Source organism: Anolis carolinensis, chromosome 4, assembly GCF_035594765.1.
Source record: "Anolis carolinensis isolate JA03-04 chromosome 4, rAnoCar3.1.pri, whole genome shotgun sequence".
In the NCBI taxonomy this organism is placed as follows: domain Eukaryota; kingdom Metazoa; phylum Chordata; class Lepidosauria; order Squamata; family Dactyloidae; genus Anolis; species Anolis carolinensis.
Window position 1 is genome coordinate 122,055,072 of NC_085844.1, and position 27,040 is coordinate 122,082,111.

The 27,040-nt window shown below is 38.2% G+C and overlaps 1 protein-coding gene across 1 annotated transcript in view; it reads right to left on the reverse strand.

Annotated features, from left to right (window-relative positions):
* The window catches only part of LOC100557827 (uncharacterized), a gene marked incomplete at its 5' end in the record, with an annotated part of 227,814 nt that overhangs the window by 52,094 nt on the left and 148,680 nt on the right, over nt 1-27,040 (reverse strand). Inside the window, 2 exons of the mRNA XM_062977712.1 lie at nt 18,085-18,244; nt 26,599-26,762. Coding sequence (XP_062833782.1) covers nt 18,085-18,244; nt 26,599-26,762 — 324 coding nt within the window. The remainder of the gene's footprint in view (nt 1-18,084; nt 18,245-26,598; nt 26,763-27,040) is intronic.

The following is a 27,040-nucleotide window of genomic DNA, read 5'->3' on the forward strand; positions in this document are numbered from 1 at the left end:
CAATCTTTTTTAAAAAAATGGAAAAATCTACTTAGGTATTTCAGAAATTTCCCTGGTTTTATAGTACAGAAGGGGTGTGTGAAATTATAATATTTCATGCTGGAAAATAATTGCCCCTTCCCCAAATATCCGCTGGGTGGGATATGTTTCTGGACTTACCATGAAAATGCAAAAGTTTAGATTATAGTGAACACTGTTGAAATGAATAATTTTTGGCAAAGGATACAATAAAATTGTTCTGGAGGATCTACAAAATCCCTGGATATAACAGCTGTCCAACATTTCTAGGCACTCCAGAGTGACTCGATAGTCAACTTCCAACTTATTAGAGATGCGGCAGTAGCAGTGTCCCGGGTCGGAACTAATTGGAAAACAACCTGCAACCCTTACCGTTGTTTTGGTTGAATCAGTCAGAAGCGAGCTGATTCCTGAACCCATGCATGGCTGCCAACCCTGTTTGCATTGTAATCAATAAACAAGTTGTGACCTTTGGTTATCTCAACACAGTGTATTTCTCTATTTGTGTGGGTGAAGCGGGTGGAGAGTGGTCGCCCATGCCCATACAAAAGCCTGGAGATGTGGTAAGTGAAACAGCAAGTACTTGTCCCATGGATGCAAGTATCATACTGTATTTTTGAGGACACAGAACAATCCACTCCAAAGGTTCATTCTGTAAAGGGTGGAGAGAGAATTATTTGTACACTGGGCTTCTGTGGCAATGACTATTTTTGTTTAAAATGGAAAACTTCCAGAGGGATTTTTCTGTTCAGTGGTGATTAGGACAGGAAGGAAAGAAAACAGTATATGAAATTATAATATGGTATAATCAAATACTTACAGTACAACCTTATGCAAATTTACTTCTATTTTATTCCCTCTGGGTTCAATGGGACCTCTTCCCAAGGTAAGTATGTATAGTATGGCAGGTTTTAAGGAGGATATCTTTAGGCATAATGGCTGCAAACAGAATTAATCAGGAATTTTCCTTCCTTTCCAGTAAAGTGGCTCATGGGTAGTTCCAATGAGACCCCTCCGTATAGTTGGGAGGCATTTGCTTTCTTTCTTTAAATGAAGCACTATCAAAAAACCCGAAGTGTTGAAATGTTAACATTGTCAGAAAGCTAATTATCATATTTTCACTTGCACACTTCATGCCTGCTTGCTAATTAATCTCTGTGGACAGAATGCCTATGAATCAAATAATCATGTCAGTTATTATGGGATGAGATATGTTCGATGTCCTTCCCTATAAGCAAATGAAATGGAGTGCTGACTGAATTGAGTTCAATGACTCAATGTTTGCTGAATGTACTCTCCTCAGTGAGCTATGGGTGGGAATGGGGCAGGGGCCTATATTTTTAATTCCTCTCTCCTGAGTTTCACAGATTTTACTAAAACAAAGGCATATCACTTAGCTTTTTGATATATTTTTATTTCACTTTAAAGTTTGACGGTATTTGCTCCAGAAAAAAAAAAACCTATCAGACTCGATGCTAAAAAAAACAGCATCACTTGGATATACTTATTCACAATTTGAAGAACATTATTTGTGATTTGGACATTCCAAGATTAATTTTATTATCAAGGCCATTGTTTTTTCTAAGACTACTCCTAAGGTGGAAAACATATTTGAGACTCAGATCATATAAACCAACATCTAAATCTAGGACTGGAAACAAACTGGTAACTAATGGTGATGTGTCAAAATGTACTGTGTTATCAGGGTGACTTAACATCCCAGAGGAGATGAGTAGCTACATATTTTTCTATACAAGTTAAAACTTGAGGCTCATTTTCACAGGCATTCTTGTATATTAACATGTGGTATAATCTAAAGACTTCTAATAATAATAATAATAATAATAATAATAATAATAATAATAATAATAATAATAATAATAATAGCTTTATTTTTATATCCCTCCGAGTCCCCGAAGGGACTCGGAGTGGCTTACATGGGGCCATGCCCGACAACAATACAATAACAGCAATAAAACAATAAAGCAAGGTCAGCAATAAAACAATGTCATATCAATAAAAACATAACATCAATGAACAGTTATAAAAGTCAGTGCACGGCATAAAATGGTTAAAAACAGAGCTAAAAACGAGGAGCTGGGCCCAGCGTGGTAGAGGTAGTTACACAATTTAAAATCAATAAAGTGCTAAATAATCGTGGCCAGGCAACCTAATATCACATGAGCAGGAAAATCAACCCTATAATAATTAGCCCTCAAAGGCTTTTTGGAAGAGCCAGGTCTTAAGGCTCTTCCGGAAGAAGAGTAGGGTAGGGGCCTGCCTGATCTCCCTAGGGAGGGAGTTCCAAAGCCGGGGGGCCACGACGGAGAAGGCCCTCTCTCTCGTCCCCACCAGCCGCGACTGTGAGGGTGGTGGGAGCGAGAGAAGGGCCTCCCCCGATGAGCGGAGAGAACGTGCAGGTTCGTAGGGGGAGATGCGGTCTCTAAGGTAGGTGGGTCCCAAACCGTTTAGGGCTTTGTAGGTGATAACCTGCACCTTGAATTGGGCCCGGAAAATAAACGGCAGCCAGTGGAGCTCCTTAAACAGAGGCGTTGAACGCGCCCTGTAAGTTGCTCTGGTTAGAAGCCTGGCTGCCGAACATTGGACTAATTGTAGTTTCCGGGCCGTCTTCAAAGGCATCCCCACGTAGAGCGCATTGCAATAATCCAGTCTAGAGGTAACTAGGGCATGGACCACCGTAGTCTGATCAGACTTCTCGAGGTATGGTCGCAGCTGGCGCACAAGTTTTAGTTGTGCAAAGGCCCTCCCGGCCACGGCCGACACCTGAGCCTCAAGAGTCAGCCCCGAATCCAGGAGGATCCCCAAACTGTGGACCTGCGCTTTCAGGGGGCGTGCGACCCCGTCAAGCACAGGTTGCCACCCAATACCCCGATCAGACGAACGACTGACTTGGAGGACCTCTGTCTTGTCGGGATTAAGTCTCAGCTTGTTCACCCTCATCCAGGCCAATACAGCGGCCAGACACTAGTCCAGAATCCGAGGGGCTTCCTTGGAATTTGGTGGAAAAGAGTAATAGAGTTGGGTGTCATCCGCGTAGAGATGGCACCGTACTCCAAAACTCCGGATGACCTCTCCCAGCGGTTTCATGTAGATGTTAAAAAGCATGGGGGACAGAATAGAACCTATTAGAATGCTATTTGTCTAGTATTTCAAAGTCACGAAATACTAGACAAATAGCATTAGTGCTAGTAGATAAATATTTGTTTAGTAGTTCCAAAAGTATTAGTCAATAAGATTTCATCCCACTGAACATGTCAAGTATTTGGAAGAATATCCATTTTATTCAGGAGTTCTCCGTTGATTTGCCATCACATTGTAGAGTGTTGTTCTTGCCCACTGTCCCTTCCCTGTTTTCTTTGTGAAAAGAAACATCTCCTCTCCTGCATCCTGGGCCATGATTTTTGTTCCTGGGTTATAAATGAAGGACAGAAAACCCCCAGAAAGTACATGAGACAAAAAAGAACACAACATACTGCCAACCTTTCCTCCTCCATGAGTAAAAGGTAATGGTGGCGCTTTTTCTCAAAGGGGCATTTCAGCTCCTCCCACAAAGTGTGGAGTTGTATTATTTTAAAACTGAGAATGATGGATACAATCACATGACAGAATTGGCCATTTTGCCCATTTTTATCTAGATAATTTGCAAAAATGTCACTTGCCAACCAGCTTAGAAAGTATTTGAAAAAATAACCCTTTGCAACCCTTTTTAAATGCCAAGATATCTCTACCCTACACTTGGAGCCTACGTCATTTGATGAATAAAGTAGATTGCTATTTCTTAAGCATGTGGCTCAGTAGTATTTAATGAATGTGATGAAGTGGCATAAGTGTTCAGAACCGACAATTCTACCATATGATTATTCAGTTGAATTGCACATCACCACTAACTGTTCACCTCTATCTTTTTTTGATCTGATTTTCCATTTTATTTACTTTAGTCCACTGTCGACCACATCATACTCACCTTAAAAAAGTGTCCTAGGACTCTTTTTCACCCTGTCTTGTGGATGCACCCCCATGCTGGCCATAACACAACATCGCCCACCCCCAAACAAGGTGAAAGCATCACTGGAGGTTTCCTCCACAACATGGGAGGCTTCAGGGAAGGAGGCTCCACCACACTCCAAATCTTCTGGAATATGCCCACAAGGCAGAAGAAGAGATGCTAAGAAATGCCATTGTAAACCACTGAGGCATTCTTATAAATCAATGAAGTCAAACTTCTCCTAAGCTGCTGAACCACAACCTGCGCATAAGAATAGCCATCATTACTTCACTTCCAAACCCCTGTTGTAAGGATTTTTTTCTGTTGTTACCTTAACTGAAAGAATTTCAGAAGCCAGGAAAAGAAATATTTTCAGGGAAAGAGCTCAAGGATGCCTTTTGGGAGGTAAGGGTTCTTACTGGAGAACATTAAGCTTATTATTTTCTGTAGTCCTCCTCTCTTTTTATATAAAGTGCCACCAACATCTCATCAATTTTCTGTTCTATCATAAGTATGATCTGGGTATGAACCCCTACCACTTAAAGCTGACAATTGTTGGAAGTGTGGGAAAGAAAAGGCACATGTGGTGGTCATGCAACAAAGTAAATAACTACTGGAAACAGATTCATGTATATCTCGAAAAGATGTTAAACACAAATTTCAAAATGACACCACAAATGTATCTTTTGAACATGCCTAACAAAGAACTAGAAAGGAAATTCGGAAAAAAATAGTTTTACATGATAGTAGCAGTTCAAATAGTATATGCCAGATACTGGAAATCCTCAAAGATACCTCCCGTAGAAGAATGGGAAAAATACATTACAGATTTGCTGATAATTGATAAAATAACTGTACTCTTAAGAGGATAACCTTTAGAGAACTTTGTTAATGAATGGCAACCAATGATTCTCAATGTAAAATTAATATAAAAATGTACATAGGGGAACCTATAAGACTGTACACAAGGAGGAAACAGATATTAATTTTGAGCCTATGATATTTTTATATGTACTATTTGAAACGAAGACTGTGACTTCTTAAAGAAAATATATTATCTGAGAAATGATTATGAAAGACTAATAGCTGGAAAAGATTTCACTGTATGAAACAAACTTTCACAAATATATGTCTGTTTGAATAAATAAATAACCTTGTCAAACTACAAAAAAAAGCTATGAAACACGAGGGAAGTAAACCCCCATATATTCCATTCTCATGGGCAACAAAAATGAACAATTTAACTATTTTTCTTCATACTGTGAGATTGTCCTTAAAACTGTAATTTTCAAGGACAAATTATAGTCACAATTGATTCTTTGAAAATTTGTTTTTTGCGCAGAAAGCAGAATTTCTGCCCAACTGATCATATTTTCTGTGCAGGAAACATGCTTTCCATGCAGAAAATGTCTTCACAGAATTGTAAAGAATTTCATCAATCCTGGATTCTCCTTTCTCTTATGGGATTTGAATATTTACAAATAGTTTTTTCCATTCACACACAGCACAGCTGGTTGTCCCTCCTGGCATACTCCTTTGCTATCCACCTAGCTCAGGAAAAACATGCCCAGTGCATGGGTGCTTCAATCAATACGCCAGCTGCCTTTTTCATCATTACTGGCAATCACTCCTGGTTTACCGAACACATATCTGCCTGCTGTCTCCAGGACACTCTAAGGCTGTAACAAATATCTCACCTGTCAAACAGGCAAGTCAACCCTGATCAAAAGCTATTAGCTCATGTCAATAGAGTATCCCATTAATTGCTTTGAAAAAAAGTACAACCAACTGTTCTCCTTTGCCACTGTTCAAAATGCTCTGGTAAACAGTTTGCATATCTGCTTAAGTATTATGGAAATTAACACCTCCCTTCCAGGTATAGGAATCAGAAGGCTGACAAGATGACAATTAATTAGGTTCTTCTGCATCAATGCCTTTACATTATTAATGTGCTCATTATGGATTTTCATGTATTATTTTGCAAGGATCCTAAGAAGATTTGAGAAAGTGAAATATTTCCACAGTCTCGGATTCAGAAATTCTCCTAAAACTACCACACGGTTTACAGGAAACAATGAAAAGAACTTATGAAAACATCATGTTCACACATCTGTTCTTGAAACAAACTCCACGGTGTTTCACCAAGATATTTCACCCTGTCTGTATCTGTATTGGGGAACAATTGTCTATCCTATCAGCGATCTTGAGCAAAATAAGGAATGTTCCCAGACACTGCTGATAGCTATTTGTCTTACAACTCTTTTTCTTTTGTACATTTTCCCTTTCCACCAAATAATGAATTGATCTAAACATGTGGGGAAGGATGTATTGTTTCATATAGCCACTTTAGTGACGATATGGATTTAATTCTGTTTTCTTCCTCTTGATTATTCATAGAAAGGAAATCATGCCACCAACACAGGGCTATGCTGTGTTAGACTACAGCTGCAAATGGCAAAACTGTTTCCATTTGTCGACCAGTGGATAACATTCATTCTTCATTATGATAATTTATTAAAGTAGTCCTTTGTGTGTGCACATCTGTTAAAATGAATGTTTGGTTGGTTTTTTAAAAAAACACCCCTTCTTAATATGGTTTATGGGCAAATGAATCTTGTTTTTTGTCCAGCCTGTATTTAATTTTCGTCTCCTAATCTCTATTTTCCTTCATACACAGATGTAAAAGAAGTGTTTGTAGATTTCAAACCGAGAATTTAATGGCAACGAAATTGCCACACTGATCTAGTTAATTCCAGGTGCCCCTAAGAGCCACCCTCCCACCTCCTTGCACAACTGTTTCCTTTTTTTGATTTCTGATTCCCAAGTGAAGGGTAATATTATTGAATGATTGTTCTCAAACATATTTGTCTTTTTTGCTTTTCTTAATTTTTTAAAGCAAATCTCTCTCTCTCTCTCTCTCTCTCTCTCTCTCTCTCTCTCTCTCTTATGCCACTCTATGGAAAAGTACGTTATTACTGGTCAATAAGGATGTGGAAATCAGCAGAATCGATCTCTTTAAGGTTCCTAGATTTCCATCTGGATCAGATATGTTTCAAATTCTACGCATACATATGCCCTCTTAGACGAACACAAAGAGAAATATGTGTATATTTCTGTGGACATTTTAACACAATGCATATTGTGTCCATCCTTTCCAACAGTGTGTTTTTCTCTCTTATATGTGTCCATATAAGCCCCCAGTGGCAAAGCAGGTTAAACTGCAGAGTTGCTGATTTGCTGAACTCCCCGGCAGTTCAAATCCTGGGAGCCGGGTGAGCTCCCACTGTTAGCCCCAGTTTCTGCCAACCTAGCAGTTTGAAAACATGCAAATGTTAGTAGATCAATAGGTACCACTCTGGTGGTAATGTAACAGTGCTCCATGCAGTCATGCTGGCCACATGACCTTGGAGGTGTCTACGGACAATGCCAGCTCTTCAGCTTAGAAATGGAGATGAGCCCAACCCCCAGAGTTGGACATGACTAGACTTAATGTCAGGGAGAAACCTTTACTATGTTTCCAGATGTATACATTTTTCAGGAAATTTGGCACAAGTAGCACATTTCATGCCCATACCTACAAGGCGGATTAATATCTGAATCTTGTTATTTTTTGCCTAGACCAAACCCATTGAATCAGTGGGATTTATCTATGTGTCAATTCACCATCCATCCAACCAATCATTCAACTGCTCTCATTGGCACAAAGAAATAAGATCCGAGCTCTACAGTGATATCCCGTCTGAAAATTAAGCTTTCTTATATACTGTACTAACAATACTACCACCTATTACGATACTATTTCAACATTACAATCACCATCATCACCACTGCTGCTACTACTGCTGCTACTACAAGTTGGGCATTCTTTATCTAGAAGTCCAAAATACTTCTTAATCCAAAATTGTCATGCAAGTGTCATGTAAAGTAAACAATCAAAATATGCAAGGAGCAAGCACAATATGTAATGCACAATATACAAACTACGAAGTTAAGACAAAGATTAACATGTTGTCTGTTGAACTCTGCTTCTGTCTCTATCAGAAGAATATTGTACAGTGGTGACTTTGTGGGGCAGAGGGAATCCATGCATAGTATGATTTAATAATGAATATGTTCCTCATTGATCAACAGCCCAGTGGTAGATCAAGCTTTGCATTTTTGTTTCTGTATGGGCTTTAACTATCTGTGTATGTTTAAATATAGGTAAAGGTTTTCCCCTGATGTTAAATCCAGTCATGTCTGACTCTGGGAGTTGGTGCTCATCTCAATTTCTAAGCCGAAGAGCCAGCGTTGTCCGTAGACACCTCCAAGGTCATGTGGCCGGCATAACGGCACGCCGTTACCTTCCTGCCGGAGCGGTACCTATTGATCTACTCACACTGGCATGTTTTCGAACTGCTAGGTTAGCAGGAGCTGGAGCTAACAGCGGCCGCTCATGCCGCTCCCGGGGATTGAACCTGGGACCTTTCGGTTTAAATATATGTATGTATAAATACATATGTTTAAATAGATATATGTGTGTGTGTGTTCACACAGACTTTAACAGATTTCTAATGTTGTATTCAATCATGACAATTTTCTGCTTGTAATGTTTTATTCCAAATTGGTGAAATCCACAAAGGAAAATTGTCATTCACAAACATGGAATGGCTGTTTAAAGCCTGTTTTTTCTTTCTTATCTAGAAGTGTAAAGTAGGTAAAGGTAAAGGTTTTCCCTGACGTTAAGTCTAGTTGTGTCCGACTCTGGGGGTTGATGCTCATCTCCATTTCTAAGCCAAAGAGCTGGCATTGTCCACAGACACCTCCAAGGTTATGTGGCTGGCATGACTGCATGGAGTGCCGTTACCTTCCCACCAGAGTGGTACCTATTGATCTACTCACATTTTCATGTTTTCAAACTGCTAGGTTGACAGAAGCTAGGGCTAACAGCTAGTGCTCACCCTGATCCCCAAATTTGAACTGCCGACCTTTTGGTCAGCAAGTTCAACAACTCAGCAGTTTAATCTGCTGTGCCACCAGGGGCTCCCAAGTGTAAAGTATGACAGCAAAAAGGAACATTAAAATGCAACACTCTGGATACAACACCTGCTTGAAATAAACAAATACATAGCTGATAGGACCATGACTTTTGATTTCTAGCCGGAATCATTAACATCCTTTAGAAAACAAAATGAGTTTATCCGATCTTGAGGATCTGATGAACATTGAACACTCTTTTGCAGAATCACTTGCACCTTCCTAGAATTAACCCATAAACAATCACAAGGATGCCTCTTGCAATGGATGGCAACATCAAATTCCATTCCAGTGCAAAGACTTAGCCATTAACTATTAACAGGTAATTAATGCATTATTGAGGAGGAATAAATAGATGGCAATTAAATAACATATATTAATGACTTATTTATTAACATATTAATAAGTTGGCTTGAGAGTAATAAATGCAAATTAGTGTAAAGTGCCAAAAATTGTGCCAATAATAGGCCCTCGAGTAATCTTGTATGTTCAAGCTAATTACAAATATATTTTCCTTTCAAAAAACTACTGCCGGCTAATTTTTTATGGTTTGCTATAATATCATTTTAGAACTAGAAAATTAGCCCCGGTCCCATTAAAATAAATTTTGCCATGAATCAGTCTCATTTGCAAAAGCAAACTTCATGTTATCTTTGCGGAAGCAATGCCAAAGCCATGTTGAACAAGGATCTTTAAAGAAATTGAGTCTGAAACCCCGAATTCATACAATAATATGTTTTATTAATAGAAGCTAAAATTTTAAAGAGTCTTCTCAGTGTTTTTATTGGCTACCCCCCTTCCAACTGAATGGACTAAGAAAAACTGCCAGGAGCTCCAAAGAATTTGGTAGGACTGATTTCTAAATACATCCCCTTAGAATCATAAAATAATAGAGTTGGAAGGGACCACATGTCCATTTAGTCCAACCCCTGGCCATGCAGGAAATGCACAAAGTACACAATTCAGCCTCTTTTGAAAAGCTTCCAAAGGAAGAGCTTCCTTCCACTACACTCTGAGGCAGAGAGTTCCACTGCTGAACAGCTCTTATGGTCAGGAAGTGCTTTCTAATGTTCAGGTGGAATCTCCTCTCCTGTAATTTGAACCCATTGCTCTGAATCCTAGTCTCTAGGGCTGTAGAAAACAAACCTGCTCCTTCTTCCCTATGATATCCTTTCAAATATTTAAACATGGTGATCAGTGATCATGTCTCCTCTCAACCTTCTCTTCTGCAGGTTAAACATACCCAGCTATTTAAACTAGATTGGGTTTTGTAGTTTGAATTCTATTTTTAGACCCAACTAGAAAAGTCCCACTGAAGAAATTGTCCAATTGATTCAAGTCAATGCTTGCATGAATCACATTGATTTGATAAGCCTATTTGAGATGGGATTAGCAATTAGACGTGGGATCCAACATTAATTGAACATCTATTACATATTTATGGTCCAGTAAATTAATTTAGGCCCTGATAATTTAAATAATAAAAATACCCCTGTAAAGGATTTCTGTTGTTGCTCTGAGAGGCAAAATTATGACTTGTCAGAAACCAGAAGCCCACAACTTTTCAACCCAAATGCCTCATTTTGCTGAGCAACTCAGCTGTCTTGACATTTTAATATACTCATTACAACACATTGACATTCGAAACTTCAGCATTGCCCAGATAAAAGCAAAAGCTTAAACATTCAAGATGAATGATGATGATGATGATGATGATGATGATGATGATGATAATTGCGCACCAGTTCTCCCCACTGGTTGAGGTGGGGAAAACATATTAAAATACAACTTTTGTGGCCCTTGTAGGCCCTGATTTTGGGGGCAATTTTTTGCTCTAAAATTAATGAGAAAATACCTTCTCCGTTGCATGAAGACATGCAGAGATATCTTACACCACTCACACAAATATTCCAGTTTCTTCTAAAGTCATTCCCAAAATGGTGACATCTTCTGTTCCTGTTAGTATTTGAGATGGTCTGCATTCTCCTCAATAGTTCATCTCAAAGTGGCAACACCAAGAGGCAAACATTCATTTTAAGACCATTTTGAGAAGATGTGAAGAGAAAAATTGAAAATTGTGTGTAGCCTGGTCTGTCGTATGCATGTCTTGTTACCATTTGAACAATTTAAGCCCTAAAGAAGGAATGCCCTGTACTGAGGTAGTCAATCTTTTCCCTACTTTTACCAATCCTCCATTTTCCCTTTTGTGTTCTCTTTTGTTGGGTGATATGGTTGCTTTACCCTTTGTTGCAGGTAAGGTCAGGAGATATAGGAAAGAAAACAAAAATGGAGAAAAAAAAATTCAGGAAAATTATTTTATTGCCAGACTTGGGACAAGTCACTTTTTTAGATGACATCTCTATCCTCAGGAGGTCATAGCCTAAAAGAATATATTCAAGCTCTTCTGTTAACAAAACAAAATGGAAAAATTATGGTAGCAACAGCAACCATTCCTTGATCAGACCAAGGTAAAAAGACTGAAATATAAGATCTGGGCAATGGCATAGCACGACAAAACATCCTCAGTAGGATTTTCTGAAAACATTTCCTGAAAGTCACATATGTTCCCCAGTCATGCCATGTCTCACAGTGCATAAACAAGCAAGTATTTGGTCAGGCACTGAAATTGTGTTCAACATTCTCCTCATTCACCTACAATTATAATACAAACACATTTCTGGGCATGCAATCTGTGTACTTCAAAATATTATTATCCCACTGTTGCTAATGAAGGTCCTAAGGCACAAATTTATTAAATGTATACTTTTCCGTGGGGAAATAATTGGGTCAATAATATAAAATACATTGTCCCATTATTTAATTGCCAGGGCAAGCCATGAATACAACTTCAACAATGTGGTTTAATGAAAAACACTACATCCTGGCCTAATCATATCTACCTTCTGCTATCTAATTAAAGATGCAAAAGCTGTTAGAGTTGCAAAATATTGCTCCCAATTCCAGCGGCTAGCTGCCCGTTTATTAATACTGTATATCCAGATATATATAATATATATAAGAGATAAATACTTAATGACAGGAAAATGACAAAATTTGCATGTTTTCAAATTACTTTAATAGAGCGATTCTTGACTACAGAAAGTGACCTTTCTCTTACTAAATAGATGGCTAAAAATACTTTTTAAAAATTATAGTATGAATGTCTTTCCTCCAATGACAAATTGCTTGTCTGAACCATGTAAAAATTATAAAACAGAAAAGTCTTAAATTCTCATTATGCAGTAAATGTATCCTCGACTGCTGCATTTATCAATTTAATAAAAGGAAATTAAGCATATTCTAAAGTATGCGGTTATGAGGCAATTTTTAAAAGCATTCATATCGACCTGCCTCTGCCTAGCAAGCATCTTCTATGGCCCTATTTTCTAAGACTCGAGTAAGAGCTGCCTGATGGGTGGGGGACAGGGACATTCAATAGTGGGCTCAATCACTTTGGAAATCTCTTTCCAGAGAGATATTATGCACACCTTTGTTGATTTATAGGAGAGGGCTAAAGATGTGGTAGTTTCCAATTCTGATAGTATCTGAATGGACTCAAGACCATTTTTTGCTGATGAAGCCTGAATTCTACTCTTAAGATCTATAGAATCCATGGGATTTAGTTATGTATCAATTCACCTTTCAACAATTGAATCAATGGGTCTATTCTATTTGGGACTAATTGATGGAATTTAGATCAGAGTTTTTAGTCCTTGTTGTTTTCATAATTTAACAGAGTTGTGTGCTCTGCTATGATCTTCTGGTGTACTATCGTGTGAGCCACCTTGAAATATATAACCTTGAAAAATAGCAAATCATGAAAACAGGTACACAAAGCAATACTGAGAATAAAATTGTGGCACAAGTAGATAATGGCAAGGTATGATTGCAAAGGATCTTACAATACAGGTATCAACTAGAGCAGTGATTCCAAAACTTTAGGTGTTTTGGACTTCAACTCTATGAAGCCTCAGCTGTTATTATAAGAGGTTTAAGTTGTGTTTATGGTACCCACAACTAATATTATGGTAACCAGATTGATTAATAACTGGCAAATAGAGGTAGAAAATGTGGAGGCAGTGACAGACTTTATATTTCTAGGGGCAAAGATTACTGCAGACGCAGACTGCAGCCAGGGAATCAGAAAACGTTTACTTCTTGGGAGGAGAGCAATAACCAACCCTGATAAAATAGTGAGGAGTAAAGACATCACACTGGTAATGAAGGTCCGCATAGTTAAAGGAATGGTATTCCCCGTAGTAACCTATGGATGTGAGAGCTGGACCATAAGGAAGGCTGCGTGAAGGAAGATAGATGCTTTTGAACTGTGGTGTTGGAGGAAAATTCTGAGAGTGCCTCGGACGGCAAGAAGATCCAACCAGTCCATCCTCCAGGAAATAAAGCCTGACTGCTCACTGGAGGGAATGATATTAGAGGCAAAGATGAAGTACTTTGGCCACATAATGAGAAGACAGGAAAACTTGGAAAAGAATGATGCTGGGGAAAACGGAAGGAAAAAGGGAAGAGGGGCCGGCCAAGGGCAAGATGAATGGATCTTGAAATGACTGGCTTGATCTTGAAGGAGCTGGGGGGTGACCACGGCTGACAGGGAGCTCATCCATGAGGTCATGAAGTGTCAGAAGCGACTGACCAAATAAACAACAACAAAGTCCCCTTCGGGATGGAGAAAGGTGGGATACAAATGGGGTAAATAAATGAAAGTTGTGGTTAAGAGTTTCCACATGAGTTGGGTGATGAATCTAGTTGAGGTTTTAATCCAAACTTTAAAAGAGTCATCAAAGTTGCTGATACTAATTTAAGCTGAAATGCATTAAATGATTTAAAGTTTAGATTAAAATTTGTAGCAGAGTCACACCCTGCCCACAAGATACCACCAATTGCCAATGATCATTTTGTATTACAAGATAGCACCTAAAGAAGTAAATTCCATCTCTATGTGACTCTATCATGGGTTTTCTTGGTGTGATTTATTCAATCAAGGTTTGCCATCACCTTCCTCTTAGATTGAGACAGTGTGACTTTCCCAAGATCATGCAATGGATTTTCATGGCTGAAAGAGGATTCAAACTCTGGTTTCCCAAAGTCCTAACTGAATGTTCATGACACTACACCACTGAGTCTCTATGCTGTTCTAGTCATATAGAGCTGATTTAGTAATAAAGCACTAAAAATCTGTTCAAGAGTAAGGTCTAAATAAAGAAAGGAAAAGGTTAAGAAACATAGAATCATAAAGTTGGAAGAGATCTCATAGGCCATCCAGTCCAACCCTTTGCCAAGAGGCAGGAAATCACATTCATGCAAAATTCTAGTGCTCAATGATAGGTAATATTGTGTTTAGAAATGTGTCAATCAGATAGAAGACATTAAGGATCTCATCAGACAGAGGGATTGGGGGATTTAGTGTCCTAGGACACTGAATAGAGTACCATGCCTCACGCTTCGTCTGGCCTTTGTGATCAAGCCATAACACAAGTGTGTTCGATTTAAGAAAAACATATTCACTGAACTTTATTTTCAAATAGAAAGTGTACGAAATTTCCACCCCACATTTATTCTCTACCCTGCCTTCGTAAATGCAGCACTAAGTATGCCTCAATTTCCCAGATTTATTTTATCATTAAAAATAAAACCAAATTTAACCTATTTTTCCAGGAGCCTCCGATAGCCTAGGGGATAAAAGCCTTGTGACTTGAAGATTGGGTTGCTGACCTGAAGGCTTCCAGGTTCGAATCCCACCCGGGGAGAGTGCGGATGAGCTCCCTCTATCAGCTCCAGCTTCATGCGGGGACATGAGAGAAGCCTCCCACAAGGATAGTAAAACATCAAAACATCCGGGCGTCCCCTGGGCAACGTCCTTGCAGACGGCCAATTCTCTCACTCCAGAAGCAACTCCGGTTGCTCCTGACACGAAAAAACCTATTTTTCCATTGTCTTAGAACTTTATTGGAACATACTCTTTGTACACAGTGAAAGACAGAAACAACCAATGATCAGCTCAAGATAAAATACGCCCTGAATGTTAACAATTTATTTGGACACAAGAAGTTTGAAAACCATCACAAACAGATATACTACTTATCTGTGCTATTTAAAACTAAATATATTGCATTTAACACTCAAATGCTTTAAAGAAACCAAATATCAATGTATTTTAAATTTCAAACACTCAAATGCCCAGGCATTGTGAGAATGTATAGAGAATATTTAGCATCCAGCAAATCCTGTGGAGACTTTGAAGCACTAATCACTTTGCAAAATACTAAGCGCTGAGTATCTGTTTATTCATTCAATTGACACATTTATCTTTTTAGTTCCCTGCCCAGGGTCAAAACTATCAAGAAAGAAACTGGAAAATAATTAGAACAGTGCCAGATGTTTATAGCAGTGACAAGTGAGGCTATATATTTATACAAACTGCTGATCTCCTTCAGATAAAGCTTTACAGACACAAAGTTCAGACAGATTTTTTTTCTTTTCTTTTTTTTCCTGCAGTGCTGGCTGATTAAAACAGGGTCCTTCCTTTACTTACTCGGCTTCCCTCTTTATCACACCAATTGTGGAAAAGCCATGGACACAGCATTAAGTCTTAGAGGTGGCTTAAAATCCCCTGGTCTTAACAAGGTGGTGTTTTTTTTGGTTTCGTTTTTTAAGTAACTTTGAATGATTGTAGATTGGCTTCTTCAGGCTACTATCTTCTTCAACTCATATATCTTGGTTCCCAATAAAATATCAAGCATACCTTCATGAAGCTGGAAATGTTAAATTGCCTCTGTGTGTGTCTATACTGTATGTTGCTTGTCTGATGGCATTGAATGTTTGCCATACATATGTTCATTGTAATCCGCCCTGAGTCCCCTTTGAGGTGACAAGGACAGAATATAAATACTGTAAATAAATAAATAAATAAATAAATATTATTTCCTATGACCAGCAAATCTCCAGCCAGTTAAATGGGCAAATCTGACAGCTCATTTGCAGGTTGGGTTTAAAGCAACTCATCTACACAAGCATGAGAAAGCTCAGACTCACCCTAAGTTGGTTCCTGGCTGTCTTCATAATGTTCCTCTATTAGCATATCAAGGGTTATTCTGGGTTGATCCAGCTTTGTCTTACTTCAGAAAAGCTAGGGCCTTCCACACAGCCATATAACCCAAAGTATCAAAGCAGATAACCCAGTTCAAAGCAGATATTGTGGATTATCTAAATACACACTGCCATATAATACAGTTCAATGTGAATTGTATACAGCTGTGTGGAAGGGGCCTTAGAGGAGGCTTTGGAGTTTGCTTGAAACTCTGGAGTATCCCATTGCTTTAGAGCAGTGTGGACAACTTGATCATGTCTAATTCGGACTGGTCTGCTGTCTATATGGGACACTGCTGCCATCGGCACCGGGCAAAGGGGACAGATGGTGCCTGTGTTGTCACTGTTACCTTTCCCTTGGTAAACATGCAAATGTGAGTAGATCAATAGGTACCGCTCCGGCGAGAAGCACATCATGCCAGCCACAACACCTTGGAGGTGCCTATGGACAACACTGGCTCTTCGGCTTAGAAATGGAGATAAGCACCAACTCCCAGAGTCGGACACGACTAGCCACAGGGATTCAATGTGAGGTCCTGACTCTGATGAGCACCCATTCTAACATCAACAGAGGCACCCATGCAATCAGGAAGAAAGGGATATTAGCTCTGTCCCAGAGTGTGGTGGATGGTCCTTCTTTGGAGGCTTTTAAGCAGAGGCAATCTGTCAGGGGGTGCTTTGAGTGTGATTTTCCTGCTTCTTGGCAGGGGGTTAGACTGGATGGCCTATGGGGTATTTTCCTACTCTATGATTCTATGATTCTATGGCTCTTTCATCCTCCTTGGAACTCCCTCCCAAGAGAAACCAGAAAGGCCCCATCTCTGCTGGCCTTCTGCAAGCAGATCAAAACCTTCTTCTGCCAACAGGCTTTTGGGGAAGGGGAAGGGGAGGCTGGGATTGGGGGGATATGAGTTTTAAAGGCCATTTTAATATATTTGCTGTATTTTAATTCTGTTTTTACCAGACTGTTATTATGTGTTTATTTATTTTTTTACTTTGTATTGCTCTTTTTAAACTGTTCAGTGTGGCTAGATGTTCGTCACCTTAAGTCCCCATGGGGAGAAAGGTGGAATATAAATAAAGATGATGATGATGATGATGATGATGATGATGATGATGATGATAATAATAATAATAATAATAATACTTGTGTTGTCGAAGGCTTTCATAGCCAGAATCACAGGGTTGTCGTGTGTTTTTCGGGCTGTATGGCCATGTTCCAGAAGTATTCTCTCCTGATGTTTTGCCCACATCTATAGCAGGCATCCTCAGAGGTGTGAGGTCTGTTGGAAACTAGGCAAATGGGGTTGATACATCCCTGGAAAGTCTAGATTTGTAAAATTTCTTGACAAGAACAGCGATCTCAATACCTCAAGACAAACTTCTCAGAAAGTGCCAGCCTCTCCCAAGAATTCTCCCCTCAAGAACAAGAGATGGAACACTTGGCTTTTCAGCCAGGTTTCTGTAATTTGAACAAAAATGTCCTATTGCTATTTTTTCAGTTTTTGAGCTTTAATAACACAGCAATAAAGTCCTGCACTTCACTCTCCCCAGAGTTCTGTATTAATAATAAAAATATGAATTGGCATCTATTTTTATTATAAGTATATAGTTTACCTCATGGCACAACCAAATATATTAGTATTTTTTTTAAAAAAAAGCAGTTTTAAGGCATATTAGATAATTGTGTATATAAAAACTTCAACTCCGATGTCTGAAAAAGCATGGAAACGTTACAGGAATGAAACAGACTTGCAATTTTTAAGTGCCTGAAGAATATTTCTGACTCCCATACTCTACCTATGTTAATCAGGGATCTAATATTTTAATGTAATGGTAAATAAACTTTCCTACTAGATAAATGCATGATAAAAAAGAATTTTACAATCTGTACTTCTGAATGAACATGTTACAAAGCCTGTTTGGTGTATTCTACCCACCTTTCGTCTTTCACCATTGATTCCTCTCCATTGTTCAGCTTTTTTCACAATGTAGCTCAGCTCTTGGTTAGAGATTTCCAGATCAAATGGAACAAAGAAAGTGGCTTCATCACTTTGGATCCTTTCGAGCATATCTAATAATGAGCCTTCCTTGTGTATCCTAAAACAGAGTGGGAAACTTTTTCACTTTTATAAACTTGTATATTTATTAAAAACAATGTGTCCTTTTTCTGTCCAGGAAGGATTTTAAAGTTGTGCACAATATCATTAAAGAAATTGAAGATTAATATAACAAACAATGAACCAACTTCAGATCTACCTTCCCAATTCAGAATTGAATGAAATTTCTGGCCTTAGAATGTGACTTTGTATGGCAAATTTCTGGCAAAGGGATACATGGTGTGTATATGCAAGGAACTGGGAATCAAAAAATTAATTCTTAATGAATTTAAAATTCATACAGAGCTAAACGTCACTACAATCAGTCTGCAACTTAACACAGACAAAAAGCATTTCAATCAAACTTTAACAAACAATGCTTTACATTTATTCCGTTTGCACATGACACATCTGGCCTGCTGGAAGGAGGGGAAATTAAAAATAATTCATGTGATCATATGATGTTCCCCTATTTTAAACAACAGGGCATAACCCTGAGACATGCAACTCAGCTTTTCTTTCCAAAATGAAAAGCAACCATTGGTGAATACTTTGTGGGCTCTGTTGGAGCTTATCACATGCCCCTCCCCTCAGTGCTGTTTCACCAGCAAGCATGGCAAAACCGCAAGCACAACAACACTTTCCCTAACACATGGGAAAAGCATCACCCAACCGGGACACAGGAATCTCCCCATGTCGATGAGTAAGCATCCTAGGATGTTTCCATGCTGGTTGGGGATGGGGCCTCCAACAGAAGTTGAGAGACGCCGTGTCATGGGCTGTGTGCCCATTTGTCCCTGAACTGGCTGACAAGTGTCCTAGAATGCTGAAATTCGTAAGTGTGATGAGGTCCTAATAGTTACACATTCAGCAAATGGTAACATTGTCTAACCCACTGTTCATTAGATAGTGCAAAAGAACATCATGGAGACATTCAAAAACCTGTCTGAAATCAAGATATACTACATCACAGCACTCTCCTGATCTACCAAGTTGTAACTTAAGGAGAGAGAGAGAGAGATGAAAGATTAATTTGGCATAAATTGTTTTTGAAAGATCTGTACTGGCTCTTAGTAAACACTGCATCTTCTCTAAGGGCTTGTCTGTATTGGCCCTATACCCATGAAATGGACCAGAAGCTGCTCCTGGATGTGTTGCAGAAAGTGTAAATTGTAGAAAAATCTATGCCTTAATATAGCAACTTGCAGTTTCTAGAGTAATATTCAGTTACTAGTATATTTATAAGTACCATATACAGTAGAGTCTCACTTATCCAAGCTAAACAGGCCGGCAGAAGCTTGGATAAGCAAATATCTTGGATAATAAGGAGGGATTAAGGAAAAGCCTTAATTAAGCACCAAAACATCATGTTATACAACAAATTTGACAGAAAAAGTAGTTCAATACGCAGTAATGTTACGTTGTAATTACTGTATTTACGAATTTAGCACCAAAATATCACGATATATTGAAAACGTTGACTACAAAAATGGCTTGGATAATCCAGAAACTTGTATAAGTGAGGCTTGGATAAGTGAGACTCTACTGTATACTCAAATTTAAGCCAAGTCTTTCAGCCCTTTTTAAGGCTGAAAAAATCCCCCTTGTCTTATACTCAAGTGACAATCTTGGCTGGCTTAGATCCAAGTCAGCTTATATTCAAGTATATAGGTAATCAAAGTTGGTCAGTCTTATCTTATTAAAGTCTTACTATTGCCTTAAATTACAGTTTTATGTAAATATTCAAAAACATTTAACTTAAATATTTACCTCGTTTACAATTTTCATTCACTGCACTTTACCCAGTTCATTTTATTTTATCTACTTGGGTGCCAAATCCATGTTTTTACCATGATTGTCTTTTATACATATATTATTATTATTATTATTATTATTATTATTATTATTATTATTATTATTATGTTTAGAAAGTTAATTTACTTTTTATCTGTATTTTCTGATGCTATTGTGTGTTGTTTGCTGTTTTATCCGCCCATATAAGCTGCCCTTGAGTCCCTTTGGGGAGATGGAGGCGGGGTATAAAAATAAATTATTATTATTGTTGTTGTTGTTGTTGTTGTTGTTACCTACTGATGCTGCAATTAATGTAATTTTATTGGTATTTATTTTTATTTTTGAAATTTACCCGTAGCTGCTGCATTTCCCACTCTCATCTTATATTCAAGTCAATAAGTTTTCTCAGTTTTTTGTGGTAAAATTAGATGCCTCGGCTTATATTCTGGTCGGCTTATACTCAAATATATATGGTATGTACAACTGAATTGCATAGGACTTGCCCACAGGTAATTGTATACAAGATTCAAGCATTAGTTAGTTATCCATTTTATACTACCCTGTGGGATAAACTAGCTCATAAGCAATCTGAAAACCATTACTAGCAGTACAAGTGGGTTGGTTCATGTTATTCGCCACTCAAAACAGGAAGATTGCAAGTACTACATTAATTTTGTGTATAAAAAAGCATTCAAATAAGATACATACTGAAGTGCAAATTGGGAAAACATGCAAACTTTATTATGTATATTGGTGCATTAAGCCTAAATATTTCAATGTACCACAAACTGGTTCTGTAGCCACTCCAAAATGCATTTATCAATAGACATTTCAGCAAACAATAAAACAAGAATGCTTTCTTTTTCAAAATTCAGGTATAATTTTATTGTGTGCAATGCTTTTCAATTTTTTTCCCAAAGAGCCACATGCTTTGGAAACCTTCCATAATGTAACCAGTTTTGTTATGCATGCTTTGCTTTATTATTTTGTTATGAAGAATTTTAAAAGATACATTGGCCAATGAAGCACTTTCCCCCTTTATTGTAAAACATTATGGAAAGATTGATCCAGAAGGGAAAGAATCCTTGATGAACCCACACCTGTTCCCTAGACAATGAAAATGTTCATAATATTCTCATAAAAATCTGCCTTACAAATGTTTTAATTTAAATTAATTTTCCTAAGTAATAAACGACAGCAGCTAAAACTTATAAAGCCATTCAAAACTATTAAGTCACTGATTAAGGAGGCATTAACATCACAAAAACTAATTAACTAGACTACTAGTACATTGGACTTGTGTACAGCTTCCAGGAATGTAGAATATTTGAATTTCCTTTGTAGGATTTTAGATTGCACATTTCCCCTTAGTTTCATGCAGTGGAAAATAAAAACAAATAAAAAGATTTACTTGCATATAAACTATTCAACTTTGGCAATCTCATCTGTCAGACAGCAAAAATAACATGCTATTGGTAGTTTGGAATATGTGTTTGTGTTACTAGAATTCATTTCAATTCAGTTTGCCAGAGATAAGCTGAAAATTTGTACGCATAGGTTTTTGTAGCAATAGGAGACATTTGTGGCATGCAAATGGTACAAAGCAGGATGCTGTAGGAAAAAATAAGTCACCACTTGCTTTTAAAATGTTACAAGGCAGAAAAGTACAAGAATCCTGGCACATCCTGCTTGATCATTCCTACTTACAGCAAAAAAAAAAAAAAAAAAAAGGAATACTTGAAAGTGCCATTTCATTGGGTTGCTGTGAGTTTTCCGGGCTATATATGGGCATGTTCCAGAAGCATTCTCTCCTGATGTTTCACCCACATCTATGGCAGGCATCCTCAGAGGTGTGAGGTCTGTTGGAAAATAGGAAAGTGGAATTTATGTATCTCTGGAAAGCCCAGGTTGGGAAAAAGAACTCTTGTCTCTTGGAGGCAAGTGTGAATGTTGCAGTTGATCATTGTGATCAGCATTTAATGGCCTTGCAGATTCAAAGTCTGGCTGCTTCCTACCTGAGAGAATCCTTTGTTGGGAGGTGTAAGCTGTCCCTGATTGATTCATGTTTGGATTTCCCCTGTTTTCAGAGTGTTGTTCTTCATTTACTGTCCTGATTTTAGAGTTTTTTTAAAAAAATACTGGTAGCCAGATTTGGTTTATTTTCATGCTTTTCTCCTTTCTGTTGAAATTTGTCCCATGCATATGGATTTCAATGGCTTCCCTATGTAGTCTGAAATAGTGATTGTTAGAGTGCTCCAGCATTTCTGTGGTCTCAAATAATATACCATGTATTCAGAGAAGTCACTGAAATCCACAAGCATGTAGACAATTTCAATAGAAAGGAAAAAACCATGAAAATGAAAAAAATCAGGCTACCAGTATTAAAAAACTATAAAATGAGAACAGTAAATCAAGAACAACACTTTGAAAACAGGAAAATTCTAGACATGAAACAATTAGGGCCAGGTAACACCTCCCAACAAAGGATTCCCTCAGGCAGGAAGCAGCTAGGCTTTGAATCTGAAAGGCCATTAAATGCTAATCAAGGTGATCAATTGTAACATTCACACTAGCCTCAAACAGACAAACGTTATTTTTCACACCCTGGACTTTCCAGAGATATATCAACCCCACTTGCCTAGTTTCCAATAGATCTCACAACGTCTGAGAATGACTGCCATAGATGTAGGTGAAATGTCAGGAGATAATGCTTCTGGAACATGGCCATACAGCCTGGAAAACTCATAGAAACCCAGTGATTCTGGCCATGAAAACCGTCAATAACATATCATTTCATTGTCTGTTTATCCTATCCTTGGACAGCATCCTTTCTTTCCTAACTCACTAAAGAAATCATGAAATAGGATTTATTTTCTGACTTGTGAGGGAAGAAATCCCCATGGTCAAATGGCACAATGAACAAACCAGGGCGCAAAGTGGCCCTCCTGTTGTCTGACTCTTCTTGTGAGATCACTACAGCCATTTTCAAAGAGGTAACCAATGGTTATTTATCTCTCTGTTTAGATATACTATATGTCCCCTAGGATGTAATATAGGAGGAAAAAATTGACATTGCTTCCAAAATAAAACTACTTCACTCTCCAAATGATTTTCTTTTTCACTTCTGAAATCGCTAGCATTGTCAGCACTTAGAACTTCAGTTGAACATTTAGAAATACAGTTCAGACATTCAGTGAAAGAGGGCAAGGAGAACACTGTTCATATAAGAGTTTTAGGTTTGAATGATTTCCAATGTCTCATTTTCCTAAATACTATAAATTTGGATATTGATGTGGAATTTCATTTGGAAATAATTTTTTTGTTTGGAGGGGAGAGCCCCCATTTTGCTGTCCCTCCCTGCAGTGACACTCTTTTTGCCACCCTTCACTGAAAAATAAAACACTTCGAGAGATTGGTTGGTTTCCCCTGATATTAAGTCCAATCGTGTCCAATTCTGGGGGTTTGTGCTCATCTCCATTTCTAAGCTGAAGAGCCAGCGCTGTCCATAGACACCTCCTAGGTCATGTGATCAGCATGACTGCATAGAGCGCCATTACCTTCCCGCAGAAGCGGTAACTATTGATCTACTCACATTTGCATGTTTTCAAACTGTTAGGTGGGCAGAAGCTGGGGCTAATGGTGGGAGCTCACTCTGCTCCCCGTATTCGATCTGCCAAGCTTTCGGTCAGCAAGTTCAGCAGCTCAGTGGTTTAACCCACTGCGCCATCAGGGGCTCCTCAAAAGTTCAAATGGAAAATATCCTTCTATTGCAAACAATAAGTGAGAGGTGGTATAATTTTCACCAGAACCATGAAGAGAGAGAAAATATGACGTGAATCGTGATTATATATGAAAATACACTTATTATCACATAGCTAGTATTAAAAATTCAGGAAAGTGCCCTTGAAGCACACATCCAGATTTCCTTCAGAAGAAGGAAACATATACCAGGGAGTAGAATACAGTGGATTAGCATCCTAATAACTTCATTTGATTGCTGTTCATGAACAACTAAGCACCAAATGACTTGCAGTGAGTTTTGGAGTGTAGTCCTTGCTCATTAATCTCACTGATATCACCCCCAGTGCATTAAACAACTAGGTCATGATTGCTGCCTTCAGTATCTGAGTTCTATTAGTATTTTAATAAGCACACATTTCCAAACAGTATAAATATACAAATTAATATTATACATACTAAAACTATGCTATAGGGAATTATGAATTCTCGGTATCCTTAAGCCAACTATTACTTTCCTTCTCTTTCACTGTGTCTTCTAGCATACATGGAGGACAATAGGAAGGCTAGACATTAGTCTTTTACTTGGCTGACTGCTTTGCTGACACTGAGACACAGTATGAGTGATTCTCATTGCTCAGTCCTTCTAATACTGATCCAAAGTAAATTATTTGTTTTCCCTGTCTCAATCCTCTGCTTTGTGTGTGTGGAGTGACTTGAGAAACTGCAAGTCGCTTCTGGTGTGAGAGAACTGGCTGTCTGCAAGAACATTGCCCAGGGGACACCCAGATGTTTTGATGTTTTTATTATCCTTGTGAGAGGCTTTTCTCATGTCCCTGCATGGAGCTGGAGCTGATAGAGGGAGCTCATCTGTGCTCTCCTTGGGTTGGATTCGAACTGGTAATCTTCAAGTCAGCAACCCAACCTTCGAGTCATCAGTCCTGCCAACACAAGGATTTAACCCACTGTGTTACCGGGGCTCTGCTAATATCACAGGATTTAGGGAAGGCGTTACCAAGTTCAAAGTTCTTCACTCCACAAAATACACAAGGTACTTGGTAGAGACAAGCTGTCATTTTAACTTTGAATATGCCCTGAATATATTTGAATGGTTTTTAACTGATTTTTTAAAACACTGTTTATATTTAATGCTGATATAATGTTTGTATGTTTGCAAATTTTAAATTGTGTACTAATGCTTTTATGTTAAACTGCTTTGAATCCCCTTCAGGGGAGATAAAACGGGGTATAAATAACAACAACAACAACAACAACAACAGGAAAAACTCAGCCGCTATCAGGACCTCAAGATTGAACTTCAAAGACTCTGGCAAAAACTAGTGCAGGTGGTCCCGGTGGTGATCTGGGACATTGGGTGCCGTGCCAAAAAATCTCAGCTGGCATATGGAAACAACAGACATTGACAAAATTACGATCTGCCAACTGCAAAAGACCACCCTACTGGGATCTGCGCGCATCATCCGAAAATACATCACACAGTCCTAGACACTTGGGAAGTGTTTGACTTGTGATTTTGTGATATGAAATCCAGCATATCTATCTTGTTTGCTGTGTCATAAAATAATAATAATAATAATAATAATAATAATAATAATAATAATAATAATAATAATGTGAGAAAATAGGAAGGAATTAATGGTTGGTTGGTTGCAAGGAACCTGGCTGCTGCATTGTGGAGACTTGTCTTTATGTCATCCTTGCTAGAGCCTCTTCTACACTACCACATAATCCAGATTATCAAAGCAGAAAATCCATATTATCTGCTTTGAACTGGATTATGAGTCTACACTGCCATAAAACCCAGTTCAAAGCAGATAATCTGGATCTTATATGGCCATGTAGATGGCGCCTAAGTCATCAGCAAAAGGTATTACCCATAACATAGTATGTTATTAGTAGTCACTGCCTATCTGGTTATATGCTGTTGGCATAGTTTTTTCTATTATTGAACTTCCATATTGACTCTAGTTCAGTGGTTCTCAACCTGGGGTCCTCAGATGTTTTTGGCCTTCAACTCCCAGAAATCCTAACAGCTGGTAAACTAGGCCAAAACAACGGGGAACCCACAGGTTGAGAACTACTGAACCACTGCTCTAGTTTATGGTACCCCAGCATAGCAATTCCTTGGCCGTTTACTCAGATGAGGTTTGCCATTGCCTTTCTCTTAAGCTGAAAAAGCATAAATTGTTCAAAGTCATGATACAATGGGTTTTGACAGCTGAGGAGTGGTTCTAACTCATATTATCTGGAATTTTAATCCAGCACTCAAGCCACTCTAGCTCTTGTTCACATAATGCTGAAGTTATGTATACAGTGTTCCCTCACTTATCGCGGGGGTTAGGTTCCAGGACCACCTGCAATAAGTGAAAATCCGTGAAGTAGGGATGCTATATTTATTTTAATATTTATACATTATTTTAGTAGTTATACATTATTTTAAGTCTTTATCAACCAATAGTGTGTTGATAAATCGCCTCCTTCTCCTCCCACTGCCACTTGGGCTCCTTTTCTCTCCCTTTGGCTTCTCCTTCCTCCCTTCCTGAGACTGTAAATTGTAATTTTTATGATTTATAATAGCCTTTTAGAGTTTATTGAAAAACCGCAAAACAGCAAATCCGTGAAAAGTGAACCGCAAAGTAGTGCGGGAACACTGTATACGTATAACATATATTATCTATCTGCTGAAGCAAGCTGGAGAAGTTAGTCTATTGTATACATTCTGTTTTCTTACATCAATGTGACATCATAGAGAAGAGTTGAAATAAAGGAAAATTTTAAAGATTAAAATGATGAAGGGCTTACCTCACAAAATACAGGTACAACAGCATAAATGATATTATGAAAAGTATTGTATAAAGCAATATGGTTATTAGTGCACCAGGAAAACCCGATCCTTCTATACGTAAGAAGAGCCAGTATAGCTTGGTTGAGTCAGCAGTTGGTTTATCTGCAGTGTAATGAAGTCTCTGAAATGTTTTTATTAAAAATAACGTGTTAAGAAAATAGGAACAATGTGCAATAGTAATAGATACAGTAATGCTGATAACTAATAATCATTGTATTTCTGATTACATTGTACTACATCATACATCACATAAGATACATGCTGATATACAGAATAGAGATAGTTGTCACTGCCAGCAACATAGGACTGACATTGCCAACATAATCAGCAGTTGTCCTGTTTAGTTGTTAGGTATGATATTTTGGACCTTAGGAAACATGAGGTTGCCAGCACTGTGAT